At 37.3% G+C, this 12,208-nt stretch overlaps 1 protein-coding gene across 1 annotated transcript; it reads right to left on the reverse strand.

Moving 5' to 3' along the window:
• Positions 1–800: 800 nt before the first annotated feature.
• On the reverse strand, positions 801–11,240 carry LOC143849450 (uncharacterized). The gene is made up of 11 exons (XM_077358457.1): positions 10,966–11,240; positions 10,226–10,356; positions 9,486–9,734; positions 8,164–8,413; positions 7,223–7,421; positions 5,632–5,651; positions 3,760–4,011; positions 3,195–3,325; positions 2,698–2,946; positions 1,382–1,631; positions 801–1,139 (listed from the first exon to the last, which is right to left on the reverse strand). Exons 1-11 carry the CDS (start codon positions 11,204–11,206, stop codon positions 928–930), a joined length of 2,184 nt encoding a protein of 727 aa, XP_077214572.1. The 5' UTR covers positions 11,207–11,240; the 3' UTR covers positions 801–927.
• Between the last annotated feature and the right edge of the window lie 968 nt (positions 11,241–12,208).

Here is a 12,208-nt window from a genome sequence, read left to right on the forward strand (position 1 = left end):
TTAATTCTCAAAATATCTCCCGGGAGAAATAACACATATTTATGCAACATGCGAAGCCCCCCTCTAATTTGTGAAGCTAAAATTGTCAGATTAAAGCAGTTAAAAAAAGGAAACAAAGGCAAAGGGAATCCAGTCATTGGAAAATTATCTACATTAAATAACAGAAGGAATCAGGATAGCCAGACTAAAGAGATATATAGTGAGTCCTATTAGATGAATAGTTCGGGGATATGATCCATCTATAGTAAGTCCTATTAGAAGAATAGTTCGGGCCGGGCATGATCCATCTATAGTAAGTCCTATTAGATGAATAGTTCGATCATCGATCGACTAAGACATGATCACTTGTATTTTGGCTAGCTAATATATTTTAAATGAAAATGAAAATATAACAAAAATTATGGGTAATTAAAATTCATTTTATTAGGAAAAACAAAGAATAATTCATTTTATTTCCCTATTACTCTTATTCAAGACAGTATGGCATGAAAATAAATAAAAAATGTTACATCCATGTTTTATTTTGGAATTGAAATTCATATACAACTACAAAATTTGAATCTTCCCTCCAAGTTGTGTCTTCTATTAATGAGATAGGATCATAGGAAGGCTAATGTTGGATCTTTAGGGGTTGGGATTTTTAAAAAGAAAATAATGAGGATTTGACGAAAAATCTTTACTACGCTCGTTGAGCCGGGCTGGGACAGGGTTTGTTCAAAGAAAATAATGGGATTTAGCTTCATACCTCGACTCAACCGATAAGCTAGCTGTTTGCCTTTGATTCTTACTATTATGGTCGATTTAATTTCTTGTGTGTTATTGCTTTATTTTCGGTATTTTTATTATATAATCCGAAATCCCATACATATTACATTACAATAGCAGCTTTAGATCCCTAGATCCAATTTACAAGTTCTACAAGTGTTCTTAAGCTTGAGCGAGCTGTTGAAGATTGATCGGCGAGCACAACGACTGGTTGAAACAACGAGTTGCCGCGATGGTGTATACAGCTTGAGTTGGGTGAAATGAATCCCAATAGGTATATTGGTTCCTGTTCTCACATGGTGGTTGATTAGGAATGCATAGTGTAGTTCCGTTGCCACCCACGACACAACATGTATTTTTTGTATCAGTAAATCCTGGTGCAATGCATATGGTCACTCAATTGTTGGATAGATTGATCACAACGGAAAAAAGACAACGAAGTTATGCAATTCCATTTGATTTTGAGAAATTCGTACTGAGCATTTACCATGAAATCCAATTGAATCCCGAATCCAAATAATTTTTTGGCGAAAGCTAGCTCAACCCAAACCAACTCAAGATAATGCTATTTATTTCACATAGAAGAAGAATTTTATGGATAGAATTTGAAACTCACCATAGATGGAAGGATTTTGTTGAATGTCAGAGCTAAGCGCAAAAATTGCTCCATGAACGAAAATGGATCCCGGGAGGGTGGATTTTAAATCTTCCAACATTGTAGGAAGTCCATCATTGAATAGAGAAACCAACTGATTTACTTGTTCAACACATCCGTTAGAGTTTGCTGAATTCACCACACTCGGGATACACCCGATTGGGCCGAGCTCATACACCACGATCTTCCTAGCTCCCAGTCCATATAATCTCTGTAAATGGAGGAAAAAAAGGAAAAAAAAAAAAAAGAGGGGCGAAGAACAAAAGCTATTTTTAATGAATGCTATTACAAAAAAAAAATACTACAAGGGCTCAGAATTCCAGTTCTAATATGGAAAAAGGAGCTGACAGCTTCATTCCCTTATTTTGACACAAGAGCCCCTATCTGTTCTCTTAGGGGGCCGTTTGGTTACGCGGATTTTAGAATCTTGGATTTTCTAAAAATCTTGGATGGGAGACAAGAGAAGGAGACCGTCCATTTCGCTTCTCTTTAGAATCTTAGAATTTAAGTAAGAAATCCAGGTTTTAGAAATCTCTCTCCCATCCTGAGATTTCTAAAATCTGGAATTATGGGATGATCTCCTACTCTCTTGCTGACGGAATGAAAGCGCGAGAAATCAGAAAATGACAGACGGTCTCTCCTCCTTCTCTCGTCTCCCATCCAGAATTTTGAGAAAATCCAATATTCTAAAATCCACGGTTTGTACATTTCTCAATGATCTAAGCACAATTAATTAGAGAAGTTCAAAATAAAGACTGCCAAGATCAAACCAAGTGAATTCGGATATAATAATTATAATCGCCTCCCTCATCATTAGAAAGTACAGGAGTGTTAATGACAATATAGGAGTTTTTGTCTAAAAATCCCTATTTCACAAAGAATTTCTCAATCAGTCCTTTGAAATTATGAAATGACCAAGAATTTTATTTTTCTGAATGATTGCTGGCTAATCCCATAACGGACAGAATAAAGATAGCCAATCCCAGAAAGCAAAGTAGTTTTGTACCTTTTGCGGTAAAATGGGCATAAAACAAGTTTTACGCCCATTTTAAGTAAAAGCATGGGTGTAAAAGAAATTTTACATCGGAGACTAAGTAAAACTAGTTTTGCTTTTGTGCTAAATGACATGGTGTGCGCGCATAGTTGCACATAATAATGGTCTGCTATAAAGTCACCTGCTATTGGATCAAATATAAAATGCGGACCGTGATTATGCACATTTATGCGTAGACACTACTATATGTTTTGATATCTCCTACTAGTTGAGCTATTTTTACCCTGAGGGATTCAGAGAGTCTCATCATCAAGAGGTCGGCAAATGCTTGAGGGTTGTAGACTCTGCTAGAGATGTAGAAATCAGGCTGCAGATAATTGTTGATGTAGTCATTGCTGCCAATATTAACCATGAATATGGCTTTAGCCAAATACTCGAAAAGGGGTTCCGGGGTTGGAAAATTTCTCGTTAGATAAATTTCCACAGTCTCACGAAAGTAATCAAGTTGTTTGTCAAGGAACAGGCGCTCCCCCTGCAAAAATCCACAAGTTAGGAAATGGGTTTCCTTTGCTTAAAAGTACTAAGGGATTTGCTACAATTTCGTTATTTTTAAAGGCCATTAAAGTTTCCAAGAAACAACAAAACCGAATAGGGTGTTAAAAAGGATGGAGTGTGGAGGGCCGATGCCACAGCCTAATCTGATCTTATGCTAATTTACTTCATTGGAAGATCGGACGTTGAAAACATGTAAATTATGGGAAGTGGTTTATGAATCCTTACTAATCTGTTTCCAGTTTCGGTGAGAATGCCTCCTGAGCCTGATGCGTAATTCACACCCTTAAGAGTGTCGGACTTCTCAACCTCGGAGAGACCCAAGTATGGAGGGGGGAAGGGTAGCCCAAGGAATTGAGCTGCAATCAAAATCATTGAGAGAACAAAAAATCAAGGGCTTTTTTTATACTCGTAAAAATATTAATTCTGCAGAATAACCAAAAAAATAAGACATATTAAGGCCTAATGCCATGTTTGCTTAGCAGGAAAGTTGTGAAAACTGGTGGGACAAAAAGCCTTTTCCAAATTTTCACCATTTTCTTTTGTTTGGGCCCCACTAGTAGTATGTAAATACTACTCAATTTTCTTTCCGTCTTTGGATCATCCATTTTAGCTCAACTAATAGATCAGTGATTTGTAGACATGTGGGTCCGTCCATTGTGGCTCTAAGCAATGTGGGTCCGTCCATTCATTTGCTTAACATGAACATCATATAGTTTCTATTCAAGAAACTATACAATTTTTTATTTAGCTAATCAACAACTTAGAAAAGATAAAATTCTTAATTTTTTACCACTAAAATCCACTGCTGTTTTTCCATTGGTGAATCTGCCGGTAGGGCCTGTTGGTACAAAATCTATACCATAAGGTGAATAATTCACTTGCGCCGTTGTATTAAGAAAATTGTTATTGCCGCTGTCTGATAAAGAGTCCCCAAAAACAAACAACGCGGGCACAAGTGGTTGATCGGATTTCACAGACAAAAAATGAAAGAGAAACAGTGAGAAAAAGATGGAAATGGAGCTCTTTCTCATTTTCAATGTATCTTATTTTCAAGCAATACATGAAAATGAACCACCAAGCAAATCTATTTATAGAGGAAACGAGCTCTTGCTTCTCAAATGGGTCTCAACCGTTTCAGATTTTAAAGTTCCGAATTACATGATTTTGGTCAACCAAATGAAAAACTAATGCAAATTAATCAGAAAAAAATAAAATCGAGGGCTGTAAAGAAACGCAAATAGTCCACATTCAACGAGAAATATTCATGGTTACTATATAACAAATTCATTTAAATATTATAGCTGCAAGGTCTATTTCTCAAGGCATGTGCATACGTACGCTTTGTAACAAACTTGTAAATTAAGAAGACTACTTCCGTATGGTGCGACTAGGGGTGTCAATGAACCAAACGTCCAATGGACCATACGTGCAAGAAATGTAGGCTTTAGAGGATGGAAAACATGTCCAATGGACATGTAGGCTTTAGAGGATGGAAAACATATCACCGTCCAAGAAATAATATATATTTGCGTGCATACGTACGCTTTGTAACAAACTTGTAAATTAAGAAGACTACTTCTGTATGGTGCGACTAGGGGTGTCAATGAACCAAACGTCCAATGGACCATACGAATCTGAACTTAAAACGGATACGATCTAGACACATCACCAGGATCCATTGACACATTTCGATCTCACAACTAAGGCCCTGTTCGTTTAAGATTATGACACACGGCTTGGCACTCACAATGGGCTGTCATAATCTTGAAATGGACGGCGCCAGACGAAAATGGTCAATCCAAATGCCAAAGTAAAAATTGGAGAAATAGAAGAAATACAACAAAAGCAACCCTACTTTCCCCATTTATGAGGTCCAACGAGGGTGTCCTTGTAGCTGGTTTTTTTGCAAGGGCACCCTTTAGTTTATCATTCCTCCAAAAATTATGGGTGATTATAGTTCATTTTATTAGGAAAATCCAAGAGTAATTATGGGTGACTTTGTATGGAAATAATATATACTTAGGGCCGCACTGTAGCAAAGACCATCTCTTATAGCTCTAGCTTCCTTACAACATATCAAAATTCTCACTGTACAAATGAGCAAAAACAAATCTTACCTTGCTCTTATCATCATGATGTGAACGGTTGAGATTAGTCTAACTAAAAAATAGGTTTTCTAATCTTAGGCATTCACAGAAAAGTGAATATGTTAATATTAGGTGACACACTTAGTTGCAACGAAGGTGAAATCAACTCATTTTATAATTCAAAATTGCTAGTGTGTCCCCTTTTGCCTTTTGTGGTGTACAATCACAAAATTTGAATCTTCCCTCCAAATTATGTCTCTGAGAGAAATTTAGTTCCACTTTGGAAATGAGATGGGAAAGCTTGAGTTTATTAAAGGAGGTAGGATCTCTAAGGTTTGGGATCTTAGACTGAAAATAATAGGAATTTGGAGAAAAATCTTTGCCACTCTTTACATGTGCCTAGCCTGGTTGAGATCGGGGTTATAGGATCGTGGTGCTACCAACTATCCTAAAACCAATTGGTGATGGGAAATTAGCAACCATTATCTTTATTAAGTAGCACCACCGCGAGTTTCAGGGCATTATCGTAGGCACTGGTTTATTGTCGGCACAAGCCCTAGGACCACGTGGCCAACCTCCGATCTGGGTCCAGCACCTGCTCAGGCCAATAATCGATAATTAGCCTATATGCCCAAGTATGACAACCTACGAGGGGGGTGACTTTTGTTTTAGAAAAATTTTGCTCTTTTAAAAAGATTAATTGAAAACTAAACCCACGAACAAATTTTACAATTTAATGCAATAAGATAAAAATATGCAAGATGCACAATAAAGATAAAGAGAGGGAAAGAGAAGAGTGCACCCGGTATTTTCATAGTGGTTCGGTCAAAACCAACGAACCTACATCCACTCCACCAACAACGGTTGATGGCTTCACTAAAACCCTATCCTTTTAACTTGAGTGAGGATCACACCGCTACAATCCAATCTTCTTAACTTCAGTGAAGATCCCACCGTTACAGAACGAAGATGGGTCTGCGTCTCCAACACTTTTCCACAAAAATGGCTCTCTTAAGGCAGATACAACACTTAAGCTCACCAATCACTCTCAAAGAGGTACAAGTTAAAACCTAAGATTCAATCCCTCAAAGATGTCCAAGAGAGGCACAAGGGTGTGAAATCATTCAATAATATGATCCAAAGGTGTTTATGAGTGAGTCTTAAAGGTCGAGAGGGGTAGAACCCCTTAATATAGAAGAAATGGACAAAACTAGCAGTTACAGCCCTCTAACGGCTAGTAAAAAAAACTAGCCACTGTGCCTCCACATGTCTACCCAGAGTCTGAGCAGATGTATGGACATCATTTGTTCATCCGTCAGCAGTGTGTTTTCTTCGTTTTTCCAGTTTGCACAGTTAACTTGTAAAATTCATATCTCCCCCATTTCTTCGGCTTTTGACGTTCTTGTGCTGTATGGATAAGCCAAGAGATAGTACTTTCTGTTAAAATTAATTTGAAAATCATTTGAAAATTTGTTATAGCCATTACCCATAGGATAAAGGCCGTTGGTCAACTAAGAAAGTACCAATTCGGATCTTTTTCATTTTTAAGCCCTCTTTCGCACTTGGGCTACGGTCCACTTGTTTTTTCTTATTAATTTAACTTTATTAGGTTCATTTTAACCACCCTTTGATGCCTCCAATGAAATCTAAGTAGGGATTCGACTTTACATTCTAAAATGGTAAAAGACTTGGACTTGAGATCTTCAACACATTAAATCTTCAAGCTTCTTCCTTCTTCATGGATCTTCGCATGCTTCAATGATCTTCATTTTAGATCCAATTGCGCATTGATCCATAGCTCCTTCACTTTAAATTTTAAATGAATCTACAACTTAAAACATCGAACACAATTAGAACACAAAATCACTTGTGTTTGGAATCATCAAAACAAGACTAGAAGATTACCAAGGGTTGAACCACTGGGCTTACATGGGTCCTAGAAAGAGAACCATGTGGATTTGGATCCATGCCTACTCTACTGATAAGTCATTTCTATAGTTTTGATTCTTACTATTATTGTTAATTTGATTTCTTGTGTGCTATTACATTATTTTCGGTAATTTATTTATATAATCCGAAATCCCACACATATTACGTTACAACAATAGCTTTGGATCCATTGATCCTATTTAGAAGTTCTATAACTGTTTTTAAGCTTGTGCAAGCTGTTGAATATTGATCGGCGAGCACAATGTTGACTGGTTGAAACAACGCATTGCCGCGATGATGTCTACAGCTTGAGTTGGGTGAAATGCATCCCAGTAGACGTATTGGTTCCTGTTCTCACATGGTGGTTGATTAGGAATGCACAGTGTAGTTCCATTGCCGCCCAAGATGCAACATGCATCTCTTGTATCAGTAAATCCTGGTGCAATGCATATGGTCACTCAACTGTTGGATATATTAATCACAAAGGAAAAACAAAGAAACTGTGCAATCCCATTTGATTTTAGGGAATTCAGATTGAGCTTAACTTTACTATGAAATCCAATCGAATTTGGGTTGAATCCAAATCATTTTTTGGCAAAAGCTCAACCCAACCCATCCAAAACCTTATCTGCGCTGGAGCGAAAAAAAAACAGAGTGGTCCCATATTTTTGGGGTGATCCAAAGCATTCATTTGAAACGCCCTTACCTAGATAGAGTGTACTCAAAAAATCAGATCCATAGGATCATCCTAATCTATCCAAAAGCAGAGGGGAAAATGGGCATATTTGTGGACAAATAGTGTGTGTTCATTTTTTCCTAAACTTTTGGATGAGTTAGGAAGATCCCATGGATCTGATTTTTGGTACACACCCTATCTATGGAAGTGCCTTCTAAATGAATGTTTTGGATCACCAAAAAATGTGGCCCATTCGATTTTGGCAAATAGTGTGTGTCCATTTTTTCCCTAAACTTTTGGATGAGTTAGGAAGATCCCATGGATCTGATTTTTGGTACACACCTTATCTATGGAAGGGCCTTCTAAATGAATGCTTTGGATCACCTAAAAAATGTGGCCCCACATGATTTTTTTGCACTCGATTACAGATACCCGATCTGCGCTTTATTGATAGGTTTTTTCACGTAGAAGATAGGTTTTATTGATAGATTTTGAATCTCACCATAGGTGGAAGGGTTTTGCTGAATATCAGAGCTAAGTGCAAAAATTGCACTACGAACGAAAATTGACCCTGGGAGGAAGGATTTTAGCTCATGCAACATTGTAGGAAGTCGATCATTGAATAGAGAAACCAACTGATTTACTTGTTGCACACATCCGTTGGTTTTTGCAGAATTCACCACACTTGGGAAACACCCGATTGGGCCTATCTCAGACACCACGAACTTCCTAGCTCCCAGTTCATACAATCTCTGCAAATTAAACAAATAAAAAGGAAAGAAAGAAGGGGTGAAGAACAAAAACTATGTCATGAATGCTTTTATCATTAAAAAATACTCCTTAACCGGATCCATTAGGCAATCGGGTCCAGAACTCTAGTTCTAAGATAAAAAAAGGAACTGATATCTTCATTCCCTTGTTTTGGCACGAGAGCCCCTATTTGTATCATACAATTCTCTCATGGGCTGGTACATTTCTCAATGATCCAGGAACAATTATTAGAGAAGTTGAAAATAGGGAAATGATATTTCCCCCCCCCTCTCACGGATAAAATCCCCCCTTTGACGTTATTAGTTAAGTTTTAAAGGCAAAGAAAAACGTTAAAGGGGGAGAATTTATCCTAGTGAACCATTCTCAAACCAACCGTAAGGGGGGATGGGGATTTTATCCGTTTAGGGGAATATCATTTCCCTTAAAATAAAGACTTCCAACATCAAAACAAGTGAATAGGGATACTGTCTTCCTTAACAAAATCATAGTCTGCTCCCTCATTTATTAGAAGCATCTAATCACAATAAAGGACTTAGCTAAAATGTTTTTTTGGCTAAGTCATGCTTATTAGTGATTAATTGGAATATATAATACAAATTAGGGATTTAAACGTATAAACAACTGACATTGGCCATTTCAAGCTGCTCAGGCCCTCATGGACTAGGATGTTAAGTCATGCTTCTTAGTGTTTCATAAAGAACTTAACACAAATTATACAGTGTCTGTCCAAATAATTACAATTTTGTTAATAAGGCTATGTTTCTTTTACAGTAATATGGGTGTAAAACAAATTGTATACCCATTTTAAGTAAAATATGGTAGTAAAAAAATTGGTTTGCGTTTTGAGCAAAATGATATGGTGTATACGCATAGCTTCACATAATGGGTGTAACAAAGTTGCACCGTGACTTTGTGTATACGCATAGCTTCACATAATGAGCAAAATGATATGGTGTATACGCATAGCTTCACATAATGCGCGGACACCATATAAAAGCCTGGGTTTTGATGTCTCATGTATGCGCGGACACTATATAGTTGAGCTATTTTTACCATGAGGGAATGAGAGAGTTTCGTTATCAAAAGATAGGCAAATGCTTCAGGAGTGAATATTTTGCTAGAGATGTAGAAATCAGGCTGCAGATAATTGTTGATGTAGTCATTGGTTCCAAAATTAACCATGAAAATGGCCTTAGCTAAATACGCGGAAAGGGCTTCCGAGGTCGGAAAATTTCCTCTCAGATCAATTTTCACTGTCTTCTGAAAGTAATGAAGCTGTTTTTCCAGGTACAACAGCTCACCCTGCAAAGATCCACAAGTTAGGATGGAAAGAAATAGGTTCCCTTTATTTATAGGGAGATGATATATGCGCCAAGTGTGTTTGGTATTTAAAGGGATGTCAGAGGATAAGACAGTTCTCAAAAAGCGCTTAAAACCTTTTAAATGCTAGACAACAAACAAGTGGAGTGGATATTTATCAAAACACTTGGCGCAGATATCATTTCCCTATTTACACCCCATTTCCCAATATTAATTTCAGCACTTTCTGTTTGTCTTTTCTTGCATAGAATGATACTAGCCCTACTATCTATAAAGGAACTGCATATTTTGGAAACTTCTATAGATTGGAGGGTTATAGTAATTTTTGAAAAATAACACACCATATAAAAACTCATAATAAAGTATGGAGTGCCATTATCAAAACAAGGGAGGGTTTCACATCAACTTTTTCCTTGGAAGATTAGACAATGAAAACATGTAAATTGTGAGGGGATTGATTTATGAATCCTTACTAATCTGACTCCAGTTTCGGTGAGAATGCCTGCTGAGCCTGATGCATAATTCACACCCTTTGTGGTAATGCGCTTCTCAACCTCGGACAGACCCAAATATGGAGGGGGAAATGGTAGCCCCAGGAATTCGGCTGCAATCAAATTCAATCATTAAAGAGAGAGCCCAAAAAAAAAAGACATATTAAGGGCCAGATTGGTTAGCAGGAACGTGGTGAAAACTGGTGAAAAGGAAAACCTATTCAAAATTTTCATACTTTCCTTTGTTTTGTCCCACCAGTAGTATGTAACTCATTGATTTATCATGGACTAACTAATTGATTAGTGATTAGTTAGTCTATATGTGGGACCCATGGGTTTTAGGACCTTGGCCCCACCATAGTATATCAGAGAGCATAAATTAGGTGTTCATTTGTCTTTGCCAATTAACAAGCATCCTAATAGTTTAAAGGGAAATGATAAGGTAACTGAGAGTAAATACTTGTGATTTGATAGCAAAAACTGATTGTTTAGTTTGGTGATCCATTGTAAAACTTTATATTTTACCGAAATGCTTCGAACCAAACAGACCGAAATGGATGTTAGAGTTGGATAACATATATTTTTGTTGTGAATCATCGGAGAACGGTTGATAATAAGCATATAATTCATTTCCCTAGCTAACAAGAACCTCATATGGTTTCTATACAATTTATTCTTTACCTAATTAACACCTTAGAAAAGAGAAAATTTTAAATTTTTACCGCCGAAATCCACTGCGGTCTTTCCATTGGTGAATCTGCCGGTAGGCCCTGCTGGTACAAAATCTATACCATAAGGTGAGTAATTCACTTTCGCGGTTGTATTAAGAAAATTGTTGTTGCCGCTGTCTGATAAAGAGTCCCCGAAAACATACAATGCTGGCACAAGTGGTTGTTCAGATTTCACAGACAAAAAATGAAAGAGAAACATAGGGAAGAAGATGGAAACCGAGCTCTTTCTCATTTCGTCTCTATATTTTTTGTCAACAGTACATGGAAATGAGTCTTCAAGCAAATCTATTTATAGAAGAAACGGGCACTCGATTATAAAATGGGACTCACACGTTTTAGATTTTAATGTTGGAAATATATGATTTAGGTAAACCAAATGAAAAACTAATGCAAATTAATCTGGAAGAATTCGGGGACTGCAACAAAATGCTAATGGTCCACATTCAACGAGAAAAAATCATTTAAATATCAGAGCTGCAAGGTCTATTTCTCAAGCAATTTGCACCCATTGATCAATGGTACATTTTTTATGAGGTGGTAGGTACACCTCATTGTATTACAATGAGGTTGCACCCGATTGGAAGCATGCCTCTGTAAATTTCATGAGGAATCCCTCAAGGAAGAGAAAAGAAAGAAGAGATGGGTTGCCACTTACCACTAACCTTGTCTGCTTGAGCCCGGCCCATGAGATGTTGCCTGGGCTCAAGCCCATGGTCTTTTGGTAGGCTGAACATCCTAGACACTGCTCTTTTACATAAATTGGTGTAAGAACAGATATATCAGCAATATTCTAGGAATATTCCTGATATATCGACATATCACATACCTATGAAACTGTTATTTTTCTATATATTGGCCACTATATCCCGTTTAAAACAACAGGTCCAAACCCATTTCCCAAGCCCAACCTTAGCATGGTCAATGTTTTTTGTGTCGCTTGCATTTTTTTCTTCTCTAATAAAGAGAATTCAACGAATAATTGGCTTTATTGGGCCAAGTTGACCCGCTCCATTAACTCAACTAAAACCAGTGGGGGCCCATTTTGTGTGCATAGTGTGTATACACCACACATCGAAATATCAAAAAAATCCATGGGACGATCCATGAATTTGACCATTGTGGAAAGAAAATAAGGGCAGCAATGAACATGTGCCGATATATTCTAACAACTTATTCGACTATTGGACTCATAGCTCTCCAAAGTTCAAATCATACCCACAAAGCATAGGATATA

Source organism: Tasmannia lanceolata, unplaced genomic scaffold, assembly GCF_043159265.1.
Source record: "Tasmannia lanceolata isolate RefF3 unplaced genomic scaffold, GAP_Taslan_0.1 ptg000018l, whole genome shotgun sequence".
Lineage (NCBI taxonomy): Eukaryota > Viridiplantae > Streptophyta > Magnoliopsida > Canellales > Winteraceae > Tasmannia > Tasmannia lanceolata.